This window comes from Coregonus lavaretus, assembly GCF_964263955.1.
Source record: "Coregonus lavaretus genome assembly, chromosome: 28".
Taxonomy (NCBI): domain Eukaryota; kingdom Metazoa; phylum Chordata; class Actinopteri; order Salmoniformes; family Salmonidae; genus Coregonus; species Coregonus lavaretus.
Window position 1 is genome coordinate 28,546,812 of NC_140015.1, and position 23,088 is coordinate 28,569,899.

Genomic DNA, 23,088 nt, shown 5'->3' on the forward strand with positions numbered 1-23,088 from the left:
GGTATGTTTCGGAGTTGGGTGCTGTCTGTTGTCATTCTGACAGTATAATTTTGGCCGGTGTATGTTCAAACGATTTGAAAATCTTGTTTGACGAGGAGTTGCTACAACAATGCTTACTTTATGTCAGGTATGGACATCCATTTTATTGCTAGTGAATAAATAATAATAGCCTTATTATAAAGTTTACTCCAGTGAAATAAATGAGCTTCTAGCCATTTGGCTAACGTTAGCATGCTGCTGTCTGTGTCTTCATAACAACAAATAGCTACTGTAGCTAACCACTAACGTTAGCAGTCCACAACGATTGTTAATGTCAATTTATGTTTCCATGCCTCTCAGTTATGAACAGAAAACGGGCCCTTATATCAGACACGTTTAAAGTGAAGAAACGAAGAATTGGCAATGAGAAACAGTTTGGAGCTGTCAACAATGGAGAAGGTGCCTTTTCTCAAACATAAATGTAGCTAGCTTGCTAAATGTGTCAGTGTTTAGTATGTTTGACTTGTTGTCCGTCTCCTTTGTTGTTCCTTTCTTCTCCCAGGGGGACCACTGGACGTCAAAGCCACCCTGCAGGACCTTATGACATTATTCCCACGCAAACTCTTCAATGACACCCTTCCACAAATTGTCCTAAAACACCAGCTCTACAGCATACACAATGATAGGACCCAAGTGGACAGGCAGCTGGTAAGCCCAATGAATATTGCTGGAGCAGTGTTCTTCAATCCTGGTGGTCTCAATCAAATATGTTAGTACTGGGCACGAACAAAAACCTCCACATCTTGTTGGTCTCCAGTCTAGTCCTGGAAAAATATTAAAAAATGTGTTGTAAATTTAGACTTGGTTGACTTGATTAATGTCCAAAATCTCATTTTCCTCATCTCTTTGTTAGTGACTTGAGGGAACAGGGGGAGCTGTTGATGTTCCAGTTGGGCTTTGACGCTGAGGCCTTTGGGTTGGTGTTCGCTGCAGACTACAAGGCTAAAGTCCTGGCCGGGGAGGAGGGGAGAGGGACACAGGGCACAGTGGAGAAGTTCCTGGAGAAAGTGCTGCCCTCTTGCAATGACCTGAGCTTCAACAAAGACAAAATTCTCAACGAGTTTCTCTTCACAGACTCAGAGATAACGTACGAGAAAAAGCCTTTTTCCCCCCTCATATCTTGGTCACTTTGTGTATTGAAAGTCTTTGTTTGAATATGTTTCTTCTATTCTATTAATGTGTTTCTACTATAGCTGGTTTGTCAGACAGATTAAGCCTAGTCCTGGACTAAAAGGCTATTTCAACGGAGATTCTCTATTATACATGCTTTTTAGTCCTGGTCTAGCCTTGATCTCTGTCCAGGAAACCAGCACTGTGTGTAAGATTTTAAATATTGTTTGAGAGGGGGGTCATTTTGTCCTATACGGCATCTTATCCTTTTCATGTATCTGAAAGTATCTGTTTGGATGCGTTTGCTCCATTTGTAAATGAGTCACAAATAACTTGTGCTATTTCCCACCCCCACCCAGGCAACTGGTGAAGTCTGGGGTTCTGACTGTGAGGGACGCTGGCAGCTGGTGGCTCTCCATCCCCAACTCTGGCAGATTCACCAAGTACCTAATACAGGGTCAGCCACCAAACAAAGGAAGCTAGCTACATAGACTTATACTGTATAAAACTATCACTTTTCCTCATAGATAATTAATTGGAATTATCTGTTTTGTGGACTCTTTGACTTGAATGTACACATTCCACATTGAGTTATTAGCACTTCTTTGCTAATGGAGTGTTGACTGTTTACTCTCGTCCTCCCCCTGACCCAGGTCGTAAAGCTGTTTTGGGCATGATTAAGAAGTCCAAATATAATGAAGTCTTAAAGGCAGAGCTGGAGGAGAGACAGACCAACTCACAGGTTAAATTCCAGATCAAGTACCACATCCATGACATCATTGGTGCAGAGCTAGTAGAGTGGTGAGACTGGTTTTCATGTCAGTAGGACCAGGAGTTTTCCCTGAACATAATTACAATCTTGCACGCACACACCCACCACTTATGCTGCTGCCATATTGTTTACTATTATTATTTGTCCTGCTACGTCGCTTTCTGCTAATCTCAGCATACATGTACATATCTACCTCAACTAATCCAGTATCCCTGCACATTGTAAATCTGGTACTGGCACTGACCCTGTATACAGCTTACATGTTCCTTTTTTCCCCCTGTGGCTTTTTAGTTATACTATTTTGATATGGACTGAATACTGGAAAGGGCTTGCAAGTTAAACATTTCACTGTAATTGTGCATGTGACAACTTGAAACTTGACCTGACCACGAAAAACTCCTGGGGCGTAGCCATCAACTATTCTTGTCGACTGAAGTGAATCTAATACAATTTGTCATGTTGTACCCAACTGACCAGCTCCTTTTTTTTTTGTATACCCACAACTTCAGGAACATTGTTACGGTGTGTGGACTAATGAACTCAACTGACTGAATGGATACAACGACCTGTTTCATGGAAGAAACCCTCAGAGCAACTGAACATGACGAGTGGCCATGTTACACCAAATTAACCTGTGGTTAATCATTTGTTATTGCCTTGTTTTTGTGGAAGTTTTTTCTGCCAATTGTACAAAGTGAAACCTTGTAGGTTGATGAAATGCCAATGATGTAAAATAAAACCTTGTCTGGTTTGTAAATCGTTTAAGGTTCCTTTTTGACTGTCCTTTGACACTTGTTTTAAGACAATTGCAATGTGGACCCTACAACTAGGTATCCTTATGCTCAGTCCTCAAAGAAGGAAGTACAATAGCATGTAAGTCCTTAAAAAAAGCTTAAGAAACACATTGAGAAGCTAACTGCTGTAACAACTGTAAATATGAATACCTCGATTGAGAAGCTTAGTACTGTGACTAAAATATGAATACCTCAAACGTAAAGTAAAATGCCCACGATCTGTTTAATTGAAATTGATTGGCTCTCAAAAAATTGACATGCTTTATCCATAAAACCGAAGGGTCACAACATTGGCTCTGAGTTGGAGCGCAGCTTGATGCCTGGATAACAGTTACGTCATATCTTGTACTTCTGATCTAGTAGTTGAAATATGTATCTAAAAAATATAAAATGTACAGTATATAGCGATCCTAAATCACGCTTCAGTATATGTTGCACATTTCATGCTATCTGCATCAATTACAAAAGGCTAGACTTGTAGGAAAATTAAAGGTTTATTTGTAGGAGGTAAACAATATAGCATTCATAGTGTTAGTTTAAAAATACAGTGAGTGATGTGTAAATTAACCAGTGGAAAAAATGAATGATACAAAATAGCCAATTGAATTCACATGATTATAACCAAAGATGAGTGTATACAAACACTACGCCGTTACCGACCGTAGCTTTGTTACCGTTAGAACATTCCTCAGTCATTTAAATGCTCTCTCCTTTGTTACTTCACTTTCCAAGTAGTGGTGGCTACTGTGAATCAAATGGGCCATTCACAAAGAAAATACACAGAAGAAATCGCTGCATGAATGTTTTCTGATAAATGCCAAAATACTTTTATCGCATATCTCGACACCCAAAACAGTCCTCACATCCAATCTTCTCATATAAAGTTGCAAGCTTTGCATTTCTCAGGCAACGATTCGGTTCAGACAGTACAGGGAGGATACATTAGGAGGGGTTGGGGGGATAAAACATTTTTGACTGACAGGTCCAACCGTGCAACGAGGCACGCCAGCTTTCCCATTAAATACTGAAGGATCACGCTTTTTCCAATCGACAAAAAGCACTGTTGGCGTAGACCAGCGTTTCCCAAACTTGGTCCTGAGCCGATCACTATTAGTAAAATTAGATTTATGGTACATTAATTTGTATTTGAAGCCGAAAATAAAACTGGTGATGCTATTAACTTGGCAAGTTCTGGATTTACTTAATGTTATACAGAATGCCCGCCCCCCCAAATAGAATGCCATCTTACCCATGTAACCGTTAACTGCAGTGCATCATGCCAAATTATTAGCTGTACTGTTTGGATGTACATCAAAAAAATGTGCAACACGTTTAGTGTCTGCTGTACAGCTTCTAATATCTGCAGTATGCAATTTGGCAACATCACGCTCCGCCTAAAACAACTTCTAAAGACTGTAAACAAACAATATGGACTACGAGTGGAAGAGCAAGAAATACAAAAACATTTAATCATCAGAAGTTTAAATCCATTTTTTGAAGGCATCTGGAATTTCTTAGACTTCAGTGATGTGTGTGTCTATGCAAAGAAAAGGACTGGGTTCGGATTGTCATCAAAACCCGTCTGTATGTGCAGTTTCTTTAAACAAAGGAACAGTTTGTCCCAGTGCTGTACTAGTAGTGACTATATAAAGGAAGGAAAGAATCGGAAGTAAAATGCTTTTGTGTCGGTGTTCTGTCTCCCCGCAAGGCGAGTGCCCACGTCCCGACACTTCCTGTCTGCAGGGTTCTAGAGCAGGGAGCACTTCCTCCTCCTCTTCTTGACAGGCGGGGGGCAGAGGACCGCCCGGATGGCCTCGTCAAACACAGTCTTCAGGCCGCGCTGGGTCAGGGCCGAGCACTCCAGGTACTTCACCGCACCTGAGCGACAGAAGAGAGAATGAGGAGACGTGGCTCTGAATGGTGTGCATGTGTGAGTGCTGTCCAAGCAGGAGAGAGAAGCTAGTTACTCTTCACTCACTCCCTTTGAGATATCACTTTCTAAAGCTTTACTCAGAGAGCATGACTACATCCTCAGTAATGCATGAGTACAACCACTTTCTCCTGGTTGAGAAGGTTATCTGCATTCAAAGCATGAATTGTCCCTAACAGTAAACAAACTCCCTAAACCTGCCTTCAACTTCATTCACATTCCTTCCATCCATCATTGTCACTGATGAACACTGAACACGTACCGATCTCTTTGGCCATGGCCAGGCCTTGGGGGTAGGTGATAGGGGTGAGCTTCTTCTCTCTGAGCTTCTCGATGGTGTCCTTGTCGTCCCTCAGATCCAGCTTGGTGCCCACTAGGATGATGGGCGTGTTGGGGCAGTGGTGCCTGACCTCTGGGTACCACTATGAAGAGAAACCACATCGGGAACGTCACTTTCACAGGGTTCCCATTAAATTTGTCATTACAGTTTCCATGACTTTTCAAAAGATGAAACAGATTTTTACTGGTTATATTGATCAATCTTATGAAGAATCAATATGGACTGTATTTTCCAAAACGCAGCTCTGAAAAATAGTCCTAGACAATATAAATGTGTTTGAACTGAACATCATGTGCCGTGTTGTAGACAAGCTCCTTGTATTGACTTGTTAAGAGCTATGATGAGTTATGATGAGTTGCTTCAAACAGGGCACCCACCTTGGCACGGACGTTTTCAAACGAGGCAGGACTCACGAGAGAGAAACAGATAAGGAACACATCCTGGAGAGAAAGAGAGAAGGAATAATCTGTCAGTGCCCGTGACAATCACTTCCGTAATCACAGTGTTCCTTATATACAAAGGTGTGCATTTGCTTATATTCCCCACAGAGATGAGGACTAGGCTATTTTTGACAGACTTTCCCGTAAGTACACAAAGGCTTCATTTCAAACAAAACAATAAGGAAGTTTCAGCTGTTACCATGGCAACGCATGTCTGGTCTGTCAAACTTACCGTCTGTGGGTAGGAGAGGGGGCGGAGTCTGTCGTAGTCCTCCTGTCCTGCTGTATCCCACAGGCCCAGGTTGACTGGTTTTCCATCCACCATCACATTGGCAGAGTAATTGTCAAACCTGTAGGGATCAGTCAACAGCTATGAGTGTGGGTATAGGCTAATAATCAACTTCAGACAACAAAAGGAGAGAGAAGTGTATCCTATTCAACTTGATATGAAAAGCTAAAGAGCGTAGCTGTATGTATCAGACTAACTAGAAATCATATTTCTACAAGGGAATAGAAGAATGTGAAGTAAATGTATAGATATTATTACATAAGCTCTTAATCCTTATTTAAAGGGACAATCAATAGGTGAAACAATAACAAAGCGTCATAAGACTGAGCTATAGATGCAAGGACTGACCATCCAAGATATCAAAATGATAGTTTAAAGCATGTTTTGAGGCTGTACAGCCCTCAAACTCAACTCTGGACCTCAAAGCCCGTTCCACTGCGTTTTTTTTATTGTTCTCCTCTAATTAGGGACCGATTTAGACCTGTGACACCAAGTGGGTGCAATTAATTATCAGGTAGAACAGAAAACCAGCAGGCACCGAACCTCATTGGGTAAGAGTTGAATACCCCTGCTATACAGTGTTGGTTTACAATTACAATGTTTTCAAACTTTGGAGTAAAACAAGCTTACATTTTGGGTTCTGATGGGGTACAACAGTTAAACTAAGCTCATGGGGCATTTATCTGTTATATTCTTCAAGAATCAATGGGTATATATCATCAAAAATGGATGTAGCAACTGCAGATTTCCCCTTTAACCTTTTCATTTGAATGTTTTACAGTATTTCCTCTTAAGAACAACTGGTGAAAAACTCTTGGTAAATCTGACCAGTGACCATCAATAATAAAAACCTGGTCACTTATCTAAACTCAGGTGGCATAACCAGTTCCTCAACCAGTTCATGTCACACATACAGATCAATATAACAAGTTAGTTCCAGGTCTGAGGTCAGATAAGACCTAAAAACCCTTATGGTGATTTACATCACAGTGTTTTCCCCAGGTATTTCATCCCCGAAGGGAGTGCACACACCCAACCGAATGTTGATCTGCTGTTCATCTGCCGTTTGTTCGGCCCGGTGTGTTTTAGGGACCACCCCACCGGTGGACGTCTGACTGCCAACATTTCCGTCTGGCACTCTGTTCAGAGATGCTAAGTACTCTTGGCTGGCAAACGCTACCGGTGTGATGCTAAGGCCCTAAGGCAGGGGTGTCAAACTCATTTTAGCTCAGGGGCCACATGGAGGAAAATCTATTCCCAAGTGGGCCGGACCGGAAAAATCATGGTATATATAACTTAAAAACAACAACTTCAGATTGTTTTCTTTGTTTTAATACGATCAACATACAACATAAAGCTGGAGCCTGAGGACAGTGTGTCCAAAATAGTACAAGCACAACATCACTATTAATCATAAAACACGTCAAGTTTATTTGAAAATTCTAAAGAAAAAGAACACACAAACACACAATGCCTCAGTGATTAACAGAACTGTTTCACAGATCACAGAACTATATCAGGGTGTCATTTCTCAGGCAGAAATGTAGATAAAAATAATGAAATCCTGTTCCCCAAACAAGTGCAAGAACCACAGAGTCAATAGGTTAAATATACAAATAAAATAAAATCAATTAAAAACAATAGCACATCAACATAAAAACATATAAACATAAAGCTGGAGTCTGAGGACAGTGTCCAAAAGCACAACATCACTATTAATCATAAAACACCTCAAGTTATTTGAAAGTTCTGAGGACAAAGAACACACAAACACACAATGCCTCAGTGATTAACAGAACTGTTTCACAGAACTATATCAGGGTGTCATTTCTCAGGCAGAAATGTAGATACAAATAATGAAATCCTGTTCCCCAAACAAGTGCAAGAACCACAGAGTCAAGAATAGGTTAAATATACAAATAAAATAAAATCAATTAAAAACAATAGCACATCAACATAAAAACATATACACATAAAGCTGGAGCCTGAGGATAGTGTCCAAAAGCACAACATCACTATTAATCATAAAACACCTCAAGTTATTTGAATGTTCTGAGGACAAAGAACACAAACACACAATGCCTCAGTGATTCACAGAAGTATATCACAGATCACAAAACTATATCAGGGTGTCATTTCTCAGGCAGAAATGTAGATAAAAATAATGAAATCCTGTTCCCCAAACAAGTGCAAGAACCACAGAGTCAAGAATAGGTTAAATATACAAATAAAATCAATTAAAAACAATAGCACATCAACATAAAAATAAATCTGAAAGCGTTGCTCAAACTCCCGTAACAGTCCCGTTATTTTATCTTTGAACCGCTTCATGTCTGCCACATGTTGGGTCGCGCACAAATTTTTCAGACAGGGGAAGTGAGCTGCATCACCACCGGCAAGTTGCGTCTCCCACAATGACAGCTTCAACTTGAAAGAACGTATGCTGTCATAATACTGCGTGACAACTTTGTTGCGCCCTTGCAGCTGTTTGTTCAAGTTATTCAGGTGCTCTGTAACATCCACGATAAATGCAAGGTCCTGCATCCATTCTGCGGAATGAAATTCTAACACTGGTTTGCCCTTTTCTTCCATGAACTGTTCAATTTCTTCTCGTAAATCAAAGAAACGCCTCAACACAGCACCTCGGCTTAACCATCTTACCTCAGTGTGGTATGGCAGGCCATAGATGTGGTCTTTCTCTCTGAGAAGGCTGTCAAACTGACGGTGATTCAGGCTTCTGGATCGGATGAAATTAACAGTTTGGATGACCACCTTCATGACGTTATCCATCTTTAATGACTTGCAACACAGCCTCCTGGTGCAAAATACAGTGAAAAGTCAAAAAATCACGTCCTCCATTTGCAGATTGCACTTTCTCTCTGAACTTTGTCACAACGCCTGCTTTTTTCCCGATCATTGAGGGCGCACCATCTGTAGCCAGGCTGACAGCGCGGGACCAGTCCACTCCGACCCTGTCCAGCGCGCCGACGAGTGCGGTAAAAATATCAGCTGCTGTCGTTGTATCTGTCATCGGCACCAACTCCACAAACTCCTCGGTGACGGTCAATGTGTCATCAACTCCGCGGATGAAAATGGCCAGTTGTGCAACATCTGTAATGTCCGTGCTTTCATCAATTGCAACCGAAAACACAATAAATTACTTTACTTTTTGCTTCAACTGGCTGTCCAAATCCACTGAAAGATCGGAAATCCTGTCTGCAACTGTGTTTCTTGTCAGGCTGATATTTGCAAAAGCCTGCCGCTTTTCAGGGCACACAATCTCCGCTGCCTTCATCATGCATGTTTTTACAAATTCGCCCTCACTAAATGGGTTTGAAGCCACTGCGATTTCATTAGCAATGAGGTAGCTAGCTTTCACTGCAGCGTCACTGATGTCTCGGCTGTGAGTAAACACAGACTGCTGTTTCTTCAGACCCGCCAACAGTTCATTCACCTTCTCTCATCTCCGCTGTCCTTGAAAGTTGTCATATTTGTCGGCATGAAGACTCACATAGTGGCGACGAAGGTTATATTCTTTCAGCACTGCAACATGCTCTGAACACACCAAACATACAGCTTTCCCATTCAATTCCGTGAATAAATAGGATGACCATTTTTCTTAGAACACTCTGCACTCTGCGTCCACTTTTCTCTTTTTTGACAGACATATTGGGGCAATGAGGGTGCCAAAGCACATAATGTTAAAAGTAGAAGCCGTAATAAATATCGCGGGCAAAACAAAGTAGCTCATTGGCTGCACGTGCTTGACCTACTTGCTCTGCCCCGGTATAAACAGTTTGCTTGCTTAACACAATTGCTATTGCGCCATCCAGTGGACGCAATTGGAACAGCAGTTTATTTTATAGAAAAATTGCAGCGCATTTTTATACTTTACAAAAAAAAAATATATATATATATTTGTATTATTCATCTCGCGGGCCGGATTAAACCCGTTTGCGGGCCTGATCCGGCCCGCGGGCCGTACGTTTGACACCCCTGCCCTAAGGTTAGCATGATTAGCATCCCCAGCTGCCAACAAACATTTCGTCACCAAATCCGATTTGTAGGTTTAGGTGGGGGGAAAAAGACAGCAATGTAGAGATGCCCACCCTGCCTAGCCCGAATAATGGTTGTGGAGACAGACATGGAGAGAAGTAGAGAAGTGTGGTGCTGGGGGTGTCTGGCTCCAGGGGGTTCCCAGGCCATGCCTCCCCGCTGGGGGCTGTAGAGGTACTCACACTGTGGGAATGTACTCTCCAGGGAAGGCGTTGGTCGTGTAGCTGATCAGCAGACATGTCTTACCCACAGCTCTGGAAGAGGAGAAGATAACAGCACATGTCAATGTTATGGAACAAATCATAGGCTTGTATGCCATATGCCAATTTTATAGCATGATGTCAATCCTCTGAAAGAACCAAGCTAAAGACATGGCTATGGTCTATTATAGAGAGCATTGAGGTCCCTACCAAACTTGACTCTGGGTGGATGGACAACACACACTTCAAAAGATACCTTGAACGATTGTATGCCCTGCAGCCAGGAACTCAGAGACTTGGTTCAATTGAATAAGATTGAGATTAGGCCTAGCCTAGTCCAAGTTGTCTGAAGCCATGCAATGCCATCCTCTACACGTTAATACATTGATGATCACACATTTATTTTATGATCCGAGGTTCAGTAAAACCAACTCATGTCCATAACTCTTTGAAATGTGGCCTAGTCACTATTTCAAAAGATAGCCGACGAATGGGAGTGGACAGTTATATTACCTCCTTAAATCAAAGAATAGAACAGTTCAGCCGTGGTTCCATCTATGACGTTTGGGCTTTAATTTCTCCTGCTGCCTGCAATATCCACCACACCCAGACCAGAGGATGCATACTCTGTAGTGTACACCCTCCCTCCCACACATTATGAGTGGAGTGCCCAAACAGATCGGATGCTATATGTAGATAAGAGCACCCTCCCACCACATAATTTAGGACCAGGAGTCTTTCTTTGACTACATGACCTGACCAGGAAAAACACCAGGCCCAAGTTATAGCCTATTACTACTTGGGCCTGTCTGGAGTTCTTCTGATACGGTCATCCAAAAGTGCACAGTTATTTGAGTGGCTAACTACCAGCCAGTTGAGGAATAGGTTTGACCAAGCACCACTAGGGTAACTAAAATATGTTTGTTACTTAATTGTTGGGTAATACCTACCTACCAACCACTAGCAAAGGCTTTGTATCTACCTGGTTGGCAAACAGAGGTCGTGAAGTGCAGTGAGTCAACATGTCTTATTACCATGCTCACACCTCAGGTTTAAACGGAGGCCATTTAACTTTATATATAGAGTGAGTCAGTCCACCGGTCATGTTCTGGGATAGTTGAATGCATTCAGTTGTGCAACTGACTAGGTATCCCCTTTCCCTCTCTTTACTTCACACCTGGAAAATGTTTCTACGGAAACATTAGCTTGCTGGCAATGATGATGAATACCGGTTAACTGTTTTCACAATTTAGATTCAATGAAATGACCAAGTAAACGATGACAGAAATAAAATGGAGACAAGGTTTACTTGAGCCAAAACATATATAAAAGCTTGAAATACAGCTTGCCAAGTACCTCAACTCATCCACGGAGTTGAGCGCAGACTAGAGTTTTTGAAACGAACCTCCGACTTCAGTACTTCAAAAATATACATTTGTAAACCCTTACATGTACCTATGTTTGTACTCTGTTGTTGCGTGCCTTTATTTGTTTGCTGAAAGCCCTACTTTTTAATAAAATGTTCATCAAATACAATCGCTGACCGTTTCCATGTTGAGATTCAATTGGCACAAGCACCGAGTTGTCATCATACAGCAACCGGGAAACAGTCTGTGGTTGTACAGTCGTGGTCAAAAGTTGAGAGAATTACACAAATATTAATTTTCACAAAGTCTGCTGCCTCAGTTTTTATGATGGCAATTTGCATATACTCCAGAATGTTATGAAGAGTGATCAGATGAATTGCAAAGTCCCACTTTGCCATGAAAATGAACTTAATCCCCAAAAAACATTTCCACTGCATTTCATCCCTGCCACAAAAGGACCAGCTGACATCATTACATTTTACATTTAAGTCATTTAGCAGACGCTCTTATCCAGAGTGACTTACAGTTAGTGAGTGCATACATTTTTTATTTTTTTTTCATACCCCCCCGTGGGAAACGAACCCACAACCCTGGCGTTGCAAACGCCATGCTCTACCAACTGAGCTACATCCCTGCCGGCCATTCCCTCCCCTACCCTGGACGACGCTGGGCCAATTGTGAGCCGCCCCATGGGTCTCCCGGTCACGGCCGGCTACGACAGAGCCTGGATTCGAACCAGGATCTCTAGTGGCACAGCTAGCACTGCGATGCAGTGCCTTAGATCACTGCGCCTTTTGTTTGTCCCCTGCGGGTGGACAAACAAAAACGCCACATCATGTCAGTGATTCTCTCGTTAACACAGGTGAGAGTGTTGACGAGGACAAGGCTGGAGATCACCCTGTCATGCTGATTGAGTTAGAATAACAGACTGGAAGCTTTAAAAGGAAGGTGGTGCTTGAAATCATTGTTCTTCCTCTTAACCATGGTTACCTGCAAGGAAACACGTGCCGTCATCATTACTTTGCACAAAAAGGGCTTCACAGGCAAGGATATTGCTGCTAGTAAGATTGCACCTAAATCAACCATTTATCGGATCAATAAGAACTTCAAGGAGAGAGGTTAAATTGTTGTGAAGAAGGCTTCAGGGCGCCCAAGAAAGTCCAGCAAGCGCCAGGACCGTCTCCTAAAGTTGATTCAGCTGCGGGATCGGGGCACCACCAGTGCAGAGCTTGCTCAGGAATGGCAGCAGGCAGGTGTGAGTGCATCTGCACGCACAGTGAGGCGAAGACTTTTGGAGGATGGCCTGGTGTCAAGAAGGGCAGCAAGGAAGCCACTTCTCTCCAGGAAAAACATCAGGGACAGACTGATATTCTGCAAAAGGTACAGGGATTGGACTGCTGAGGACTGGGGCAAAGTCATTTTCTCTGATGAATCCCCTTTCCGATTGTTTGGGGCATCCGGAAAAAAGCTTGTCCGGAGAAGACAAGGTGAGCGCTACCATCAGTCCTGTGTCATGCCAACAGTAAAGCATCCTGAGACCATTCATGTGTGGGGTTGCTTCTCAGCCAAGGGAGTGGGCTCACTCACCATTTTGCCTAAGTACACAGCCATGAATAAAGAATGGTACCAACACATCCTCCGAGAGCAACTTCTCCCAACCATCCAAGAACAGTTTGGTGACGACGAATGCCTTTTCCAGCATGATGGAGCACCTTGCCATAAGGCAAAAGTGATAACTAAGTGGCTATGGGAACAAAACATCGAAATGTTGGGTCCATGGCCAGGAAACTCCCCAGACCTTAATCCCATTGAGAACTTGTGGTCAATCCTCAAGAGGTGGGTGGACAAACAAAAACCCACAAATTCTGACAAACTCCAAGCATTGATAATGCAAGAATGGGCTGCCATCAGTCAGGATGTGGCCCAGAACTTAATTGACAGCATGCCAGGGCAGATTGCAGAGGTCTTGAAAAAGAAGGGTCAACACTGCAAATATTGACTCTTTGCATAAATGTAATGTAATTGTCAATAAAAGCCTTTGATACTTATGGAATGCTTGTAATTATACTTCAGTATACCATAGTAACATCTGACAAAAATATCTAAAAACACTGAAGCAGCAAACTTTGAAGACCAATACTTGTGTCATTCTCCAAACTTTTGACCACGACTGTATTTGATTAACTTTTTATTAAAAAGTATGATTTCAGCAAACAAAGGCAGGCCTGCAACAACAGAGGACAAACACAGGTAAACGGTAAGGGTTTAATAATTTAAAAAATGAAAGTATCGACGCATAGCAACTAGTGATGGAGGAAAATCGATAACTACATATCGCAATATAATTTAAATGACTTCAAGAATCGATTTGTAAAAAAAAAAAAAATAATAATTGGTAGCGTGGAGGAGTTGAGATACTTGGCTAGAATATAGACATGTTTCAGCATCTGAATGTACACAACTATGGCAGAGCAGTGTCAGTGATTTAATTTATAAAGTTAACACACCCACTTAATTTAGTCCCATTGATGATAAATCCAAACAATGAGGCATGCACAACAAATTAGGGAACCAGCTGAATTGCACAAATAACAATTGTGAGAATAACCATGTATTTGCTTGCCTAATGTTGGATTGTCATTGCTGAATTTGTTAATTTGGTAGTTAGCTACATTTAGCTAACTTTTCACCTAGCTAACTAGCTACTAGCAAATTAACACATTCGCTAGTAAGCTATATCATTTATTTATTGACATCCACATCAAAGATAGATAGCTACTTAGCTAATGTTACATCATGTATTTAAAGTTAGTAAACGTTCATAAACTTACCCGTCCCCAACCACGACACACTTTATGGCCTGCATTGTTCTGGACCGTACTACCAGACTGGTCCAGATGCGTCGCTCAGTCCGTTTACTAGCTTGGGTGCTAGCTAGCTTAGCTACCCACTCTTTTGTCTGAACTTGTTCAAACTTGAAATGTCTGAAGAAAGTCTGGAATTATTTGGTCAAAGTAAGACTGATTGTCAAGGTTAGTGTGTGTCTTGTCCAAAGTGTCCGATAAGATATCCGTAACTTCAATGTAACTTTGTTTTGAAGTGATCTTCCTACATTCCCATGCTTTCTCAACTGGAAGTTTTGGAGCAAACAGCTGCTACCACCCATTGAGCAAAAAAACCCAGAGGGAGTACTATCCGTTCACCGAGTCACTTCCGGTTGCTGTAGACGCCCACGCACTGATTGAAATCACTGATGTGCAGTAGTTTAATCCTAAAACCAAAGGCAGTACATTGTGATAAAACGAAGGAAGCATCAAATAAAGAAAAGGGATATGAACGTGTATCTTTCACACAACATATATCCAATTATTTGGAAGTAAATTAGCCGTTTGAAAAAGTGTCTGAGTACCAAAATACACATTTGAGAAATGTGAACAACTTTTTCAGTTTTCAGGTAGTGTGGAGTTATCAGAAAATAAAAGGCTGACATCGTGATGTTGATATACGGTATGGTATGCAAAGTTATCTGGTATACTTAGTAATTAGAACAGTATTAGAGAGACTAGTTTATCCAAATTATTATAGGCTCTGAAAAATAACATATTATTTACGGACACCTTAGACTGTTACACCATGATGACGTTACCGGATATCATTGCATTGCAACTTCCGTGAGTCACACTGTTAATGTTCCGTTTGACCAAAACGGGAAAAGAACGGTGGAATTCTCTGTTGGGGAGTACCTCGTCAAAAGACGAATGTTATAAACTCCAGACAACGATGGCAATATGCACTGTTGTATCTTCTTAACTAGTAAATAAGATAGTTTCAATTCCGGGGGATAATCGCTGTCGCAGTCATTGTTTTATGGCGGGTCTGTCTTATTTAGTGTTCCGTTTTTCGGGGTCCGCTGGTCGGACTTACGGGGTGTTTTCAAAAGGATTGACGAGGACTTTGTTGATATTTTTTGATCTCGCTTGGCGACTGCGAATCAGATTCCCATACCTCTACCTCATCGCTTCGATGATGTTCAATGTGCGATTACAGGTAAACATATTCCTGGTTTAGGTGCACACAGTTTGCTAGAGCGAACATCTTATCTCATATTCGCTGATTGACTGAGCTAGCTATAACTAACTTAGCTGCTAGCTCGCTTGCTAGATAACGTTTGTTAAATCGACAGCTAAATAAAAAATAAAGGTAGTTTGCTAGCTAGTCTAAGAAGGTTTGGCAATGCAAATCAAGTTTGAAGTACAGTATTATGACCTTAAAGGAGGCAGATTTAGAAAGCCACTCTCCACTTTGACACATTATGCTTGGTTGAGTGTCATTTCTTGTTTTCATACATTTACCAATATCAGATTTACAAATTTAGCTAACTGTCTTTACCAATGTGTTTGTTATTTTCCTATTTGCAGGTCCATATCGAGATTCACTGAGTTACAACTGCCACAATTGAGGACCCAACACCCCTGACTCTGCTCATTAGTGTGCATCGTCAGTCAGAACTTCCCAAAGAGACACCCTGCAGACCTCACACAATCAACAATGTGGAAGAGGGCACCAGAATCAGGAGCCAGTACACGACAGTTGTCTCAGCCACCCCTTGTCATAGGAACCCAGCGCCTTTGCTTGGGCAGGACACCATGATGATGTCATTAACAATGGCCGCCAGGGTGTGCAGAGATCTGTGAGGCTGTATTGGGATACATCTCTCACAGCCACTCGCCAGCAAAGATTCTTGAGCCACCCATCTGGTCAGGGGAGACATCGGGAAGGATGACCAGTGGAATTCGACACTGCCTTTTTGTCGCAGACCATAAGGAGGACTGAGAAACGGAAATGATGATGACAATGGAATTAATGTTTTTGGAACCTTTGTCTTGTTTCTTCTTCCTCTTAGAGTTCTGTTTGAGGTGTTCATCAGTGCTCATCTGTAGTCATCTCTGAAGGGAAAACTGGAACCTTGTCATATAGTTCCTCTCATATTGAAACATAAGTATCCACTAGCTTACATCTCCACGGCATGACATAAACCAGTGCATGTTTTTTGTTCTCAGTGGTTTGGGCATTTATTTTAGCGGTTTTGGAAAAGTGTGTTTGCCAATGGAAGGACGGTGAAGTGAGTTGGACAGAGGAAGAGGATAAATGTCAGTGTAGGTCAGCAGGGCTACTGTTACAACCTTTCAGTGTGGGAACGGTCACCTTTCGGTGTGGGAACGGTCACCTTTCGGTGTGGGAACGGTCACCTTTCGGTGTGGGAACGGTCACCTTTCGGTGTGAGAACGGTCACCTTTCGGTGTGGGAACGGTCACCTTTCGGTGTGGGAACGGTCACCTTTCGGTGTGGGAACGGTCCCCTTTCAGTGTGGGTACGGTCACCTTTCAGTGTGGGTACGGTCACCTTTCAGTGTGGGAATGGTCACCTTTCAGTGTGGGTACGGTCACCTTTCAGTTATAGAAATAGCAAGGTGCTTGTTGTGTAATGTACATCTATCCTTAGTGTCACAACTCCTCACAATGATTTGGAATGGAATTTTGCAGTGTAGGTGTAATGCAAAGAGTAAGGATCCAGGAAAGGAATGACTGCATGAAACACACTTGTCTGTATCGGTCATTGGCGCTAACGAGGTGGCATTTTAGGTTTGAAATAAATGGTTTATGATTTTGTCTTTGGTATGCACTCATCCTTATTTCTCAGTAAAGCTTTTGTGGGTTTTGTCATTTCTTATAGTCACTGAATTAAAAGGGTAAGGAATGTAATATGTTTGTACCTCCTTGGAAACAATAAATTATTAAACAATCTACTATTTCTGTCATTTTATATTCTATTGAAATTACTATTAGGCTATAATCTTCATCTTGTATCCATACCCTAAACACTAACCTCTGCCCTCTACCCTTCTACACCCTCATGGTAATATCTACTTAAGTGGGTAAGATCTATAGTAAGGATTTTAGTGTTAAATCTGTTATTTAACCCATATATCTCATCCAATCTATTATTAGAGGGTGACCAGAGGGCATAGCAGAGATACCATTTCAAAGGAGAACAGTATGACTATTGAGGTCATTCATTCGTTCACCCAAGATGGATTACATAGCCCACAGATTATTTACAATGTGGATCAATTAATTTAATTAAATGTGGATTTCAGACAAATTCAATTTCAGTCAATTCAACATATCACCTTATGGGTGAAACAGAATATTGTCTCTGCAATCAAGATGATCCATTGGTAAAGCTGGAGCTGATCTGTTTAAATTGTCTTAGAAAAATATTGTAAGGGAGTGAACGTTATTTATAATAAGGGTTACATGGAGAAAATCAGACCTCTGAAATGAAAATGGTTCGCCCTCCCTTCAGCAAAATATATTTTACCTAAACCCTCCCTGAATGCTTGAAAAAAAAACAAGTGACCCTCTATACCCCAAATAATAATTTAAACATAAAGTGAATAGCAGAGAACATGTCTACCGTTTACCCTCACTTCTTGGACAGATCAGAACCTTAGATATGCAGTTTTAGAAACTGTTCTTCGTTCTGTAAGCAATGGCATTGAGGAGTATACCACCTCAGTCATCGGCTTCATCAATAAGTGCATCAACGACGTCATTCCCACATTGACCGTACGTACATATCCCAACCAGAAGCAATGGATTACAGGCAATATCCATTGCTGCTTTCAAGGAGCAGGACACTAATCCGGACGCTTATAAGAAATCCCACTACGCCCTCAGATGATCCATCAAACAGGCAAAGCGTCAATACAGGATTAAGATTGAATCCTATTACACCGCTCGTCGGATGTGTCAGGGCTTGAAAACTATTACGGACTACAAAGGGAAACCCAGCCGCGAGCTGCCCAGTGAAGCGAGCCTACCAGACGAACTAAATGCCTTTTATGCTCGCTTCGAGGCAAGCAACACTGAAGCATGCATGAGAGCACCAGCTGTTCCGGACGACTGTGTGATAACGCTCTCGGTAGCCGATGTGAGCAAGACCTTTAAACAGTTCAACATTCACAAAACCGCAGGGCCAGACGGTATACCAGAACGTGTACTCAAAGCATGCGTGGACCAACTGACAAGTGTCTTCACTGACATTTTCAACCTCTCCCTGACCGAGTCTGTAATACAGTGGGGAAAAAAGTATTTAGTCAGCCACCAATTGTGCAAGTTCTCCCACTTAAAAAGATGAGAGGCCTGTAATTTTCATCATAGGTACACGTCACCTATGACAGACAAATTGAGGGAAAAAAATCCTGAAAATTACATTGTAGTATTTTAATGAATTTATTTGCAAATTATGGTGGAAAATAAGTATTTGGTCACCTACAAACAAGCAAGATTTCTGTCTCTCACAGACCTGTAACTTCTTCTTTAAGAGGCTCCTCTGTCCTCCACTCGTTACCTGTATTAATGGCACCTGTTTGAACTTGTTATCAGTATAAAAGACACCTGTCCACAACCTCAAACAGTCACACTCCAAACTCCACTATGGCCAAGACCAAAGAGCTGTCAAAGGACACCAGAAACAAAATTGTAGACCTGCACCAGGCTGGGAAGACTGAATCTGCAATAGGTAAGCAGCTTGGTTTGAAGAAATCAACTGTGGGAGCAATTATTAGGAAATGGAAGACATACAAGACCACTGATAATCTCCCTCGATCTGGGGCACCACGCAAGATCTCACCCCGTGGGGTCAAAACGATCACAAGACCGGTGAGCAAAAATCCCAGAACCACACGGGGGGACCTAGTGAATGACCTGCAGAGAGCTGGGACCAAAGTAACAAAGCCTACCATCAGTAACACACTACGCCGCCAGGGACTCAAATCCTGCAGTGCCAGACGTGTCCCCCTGCTTAAGCCAGTACATGTCCAGGCCCGTCTGAAGTTTGCTAGAGTGCATTTGGATGATCCAGAAGAGGATTGGGAGAATGTCATATGGTCAGATGAAACCAAAATAGAACTTTTTGGTAAAAACTCAACTCGTCATGTTTGGAGGACAAAGAATGCTGAGTTGCATCCAAAGAACACCATACCTACTGTGAAGCATGGGGGTGGAAACATCATGCTTTGGGGCTGTTTTTCTGCAAAGGGACCAAGACGACTGATCCGTGTAAAGGAAAGAATGAATGGGGCCATGTATCGTGAGATTTTGAGTGAAAACCTCCTTCCATCAGCAAGGGCATTGAAGATGAAACGTGGCTGGGTCTTTCAGCATGACAATGATCCCAAACACACCGCCCGGGCAACGAAGGAGTGGCTTCATAAGAAGCATTTCAAGGTCCTGGAGTGGCCTAGCCAGTCTCCAGATCTCAACCCCATAGAAAATCTTTGGAGGGAGTTGAAAGTCCGTGTTGCCCAGCGACAGCCCCAAAACATCACTGCTCTAGAGGAGATCTGCATGGAGGAATGGGCCAAAATACCAGCAACAGTGTGTGAAAACCTTGTGAAGACTTACAGAAAACGTTTGACCTGTGTCATTGCCAACAAAGGGTATATAACAAAGTATTGAGAAACTTTTGTTATTGACCAAATACTTATTTTCCACCATAATTTGCAAATAAATTCATTAAAAATCCTACAATGTGATTTTCTGGAATTTGTTTTCTCATTTTGTCTGTCATAGTTGACGTGTACCTATGATGAAAATTACAGGCCTCTCTCATCTTTTTAAGTGGGAGAACTTGCACAATTGGTGGCTGTCTAAATACTTTTTTCCCCACTGTACCTACATGTTTCAAGCAGACCACCATAGTCCCTGTGCCCAAAGAAGCGAAGGTAACCTGCCTAAATGATTACAGCCCCGTAGCCCTCACGTCGGTAGCCATGAAGTGCTTTGAAAAGCTGGTCATGGATCACATAAACAGCATCATCCCGGATACCCTAGACCCAATCCAATTCGCATACCACCCCAACAGATCCACAGATGACACAATCTCAATCGCACTCCACACTGCCCTTTCCCACCTGGACAAAAGGAACAACTATGTGAGAATGCTTTTCATTGACTACAGCTCAGCGTTCAACACCATAGTGCTCACAAAGTTCATCACTAAGCTAAGGACCCTGGGACTAAACACCTCCCTCTGCAACTGGATCCTGGACTTCCTGACGGGCCGCCCCCAGATGGTAAGGGTAGGCAACAACACATCTGCCACGCTGATCCTCAACACTGGGCCCCTCAGGGGTGCGTGCTTAGTCCCCTCCTGTACTCCCTGTTCACCTACGGCTGCGTGGCCAAACACGACTCCATCACCATCATTAAGTTTGCTGACGACACAACAGAGGTAGGCCTGATCACCGACAACGATGAGACAGCCTATAGGGAGGAGGTCAGAGACCTGGCAGTGTGGTGCCAGGACAACAACCTCTCCCTCAATGTGAGCAAGACAAAGGAGCTGATCGTGGACTACAGAAAAAGGCGGGCCGAACAGGCCCTCATTAACATCGACAGGGCTGTAGTGGAGCGGGTCGAGAGTTTCAAGATCCTTGGTGTCCACATCACCAACGAACTATCATGGTCCAAACACACCAAGACAGTCGTGAAGAGGTCACGACAACACCTTTTCCCCCTCAAGAGACTGAAAACATTTGTCATGGGTCCCCAGATCCTCAAAAAGTTATACAGCTGCACCATCGAGAGCATCCTGACCGGTTGCATCACTGCCTTGTATGGCAACTGCTCGGCATCTGACCGTAATGCGCTACAGACGGTAGTGCGTAAGGCCCAGTACATCACTGGGGCCAAGCTTCCTGCCATCCAGGACCTATATAATTTACTAGGCGGTGTCAGAGATGCAGTCACCCAAGTTATAGACTGTTCTCTCTGCTACCGCACGGCAGGCGTCACTGGAGCGCCAAGTCTAGGACCAAAAGGCTCCTTATCAGCTTCTACCCCCAAGCCATAAGACTGCTGAACAATTAATCAAATGGCCACCTGGACTATTTACATTGACCCCCCCCCCCATTTGTTTTCACACTGCTGCTACCCGCTGTCTATTATCTATGTATAGTCACTTTACCCCTACCTACATGTACAAATTACCTCGACTAACCTGTACCCCTGAAATTGAAAAAGCATGACCCTCCCCCGTTTTCCCCCAGACCCATTATGTAAATGTCGAGCCATCCCAAATATATATCTATTTTGTTTTTGGGGAACAAATACTGTATTGCATATGCATAACGGAATATTGTTTGAATAGTCATAATGGCGGTTGTCCTATAGCTCACCAAGAGCTAAGAATTTGTGAGAATTGTTGGGTAGTACATTCTTTACAGGAAATTGTTGGGTAGTGTATCCTTTTATCTGGACCTAGCTACAAGTGACTCAGCTGATGTTCTATGTTTGTCCACACGGTGGCAACAGCTCCTCACTGCTAGTTTACTACCTTCCCGACTCTTGATGAAAGCACATCACTCATGCCCCCTAGACCAAGTATAGATGGAAAATATTGAAGTGAGAAGAAATAAATCATTTATTTTTTGGTCAATAGTAATGTCTATCACTGGTGACTTACCTTTGAAAATATAGTTTAGTTGAAAACAGTCATACAATGAAGTCATTGTATTAGAGGAGAACATTAGGGTTACCATCATTTTTGCAGCGAACAGCTCTCTGATTCTCCTCTCTTCTCATCTCAGATACTTTCTCCCCAAAACTCATTAACTAGATGTACTTGTAATGTAAAAGTGTCAGTGTGCAGTGAAACAAACACTGTGCTGTAAGCCCACCAACAGCCCTACTTTGCACTCGCCGATTAAACTCAACTCCATGATTTAGGATGGAGTTGATTTAGGATGGAGTTGAGTGACGACTAGTGTGGGTGGACTGGAGCTCCCGTAGAATAGCCTGCAAATACACACGACGTTGTGTGCTGAAATCAGTAGTTTTTATAAAAACTTCGGAGCTCCAGTCCGCCCACACTTGTCGCGCTGCTCAACGCCATCGTAAATCGTGGAGTTCAGTTTAGTTGGCTACCTTGGCACTTCCCTGTGCCATGTCTTGCACTCTAGATTTGTAGATTTGCAAACTGCTGACACCTCGGACAGTGCAAACTGTACCCGGACAAAAACTTCGACCCAGTAATTTAAATGGCAGGCTCATGTAAAAACCATCAAGAGTTTCTAAGGCAACTGCATTATAATTCTCAATGTGACAACCCCCCACCTCCTCTTTGGAAAAGAAAATTGATTTATTTCTCTGTGATTTGCCACATGAAAATATTTTTATAATAGGGTTAACATAAAGGACTGACAGAAACAGAGCGAGAGAGTGAATGAGTCGGTTTATCTTTCCCCTCAAATACAGCCAACCACAATTTGTATACAGGCTACACTCAAAAACATGGAGGATGCAACATAAAGATAGTCTATTTAGCCTCTAGCTTCTATAGCAACAAGGATGTGTGCTTTAGGCTACTTCTCTGTGTGATTTGGCCTGATGATGATGATGTGTCTGAGTGAGTGATAATTATGCTAAAGAAGGGTGTGTTTGTGTGTTTGTTCATACTAGGTCACACAGATGAATAGTCTGTGTGCATTAGGGCATGCGCGTCCGTGCGTACATATCTGGGTGTGTCCATATGCTGCATTCCATGTGTTTAATAAAGTGTGATAATGAACCTTGTTTTGATGTGATAATATGATGTATTTTTATGTGTAATGTAAACCTGCTGTAGGTGTAGACTGTAGGTATATAGGAGTCAAAGAGTCATAGACTTGAACCAATGTTTTTTTTG

At 42.4% G+C, this 23,088-nt stretch overlaps 1 protein-coding gene and 1 pseudogene across 2 annotated transcripts; one reads left to right on the forward strand and one right to left on the reverse strand.

Moving 5' to 3' along the window:
• The first annotated feature begins 16 nt into the window (after positions 1-16).
• LOC311104525 (inactive serine/threonine-protein kinase 19-like) lies at positions 17-2,681 on the forward strand (annotated as a pseudogene). The gene is made up of 7 exons (XR_014615810.1): positions 17-127; positions 340-438; positions 542-687; positions 893-1,126; positions 1,509-1,606; positions 1,803-1,950; positions 2,431-2,681. The product of XR_014615810.1 is annotated as an inactive serine/threonine-protein kinase 19-like (transcript).
• A 515-nt stretch (positions 2,682-3,196) lies between these two features.
• On the reverse strand, positions 3,197-14,576 carry LOC311104551 (ras-related C3 botulinum toxin substrate 1-like). Its single transcript, XM_084146419.1, has 6 exons — positions 14,169-14,576; positions 9,953-10,024; positions 5,658-5,775; positions 5,363-5,425; positions 4,908-5,067; positions 3,197-4,593 (listed from the first exon to the last, which is right to left on the reverse strand). Exons 1-6 carry the CDS (start codon positions 14,201-14,203, stop codon positions 4,463-4,465), a joined length of 579 nt encoding a protein of 192 aa, XP_084002545.1. The 5' UTR covers positions 14,204-14,576; the 3' UTR covers positions 3,197-4,462.
• Between the last annotated feature and the right edge of the window lie 8,512 nt (positions 14,577-23,088).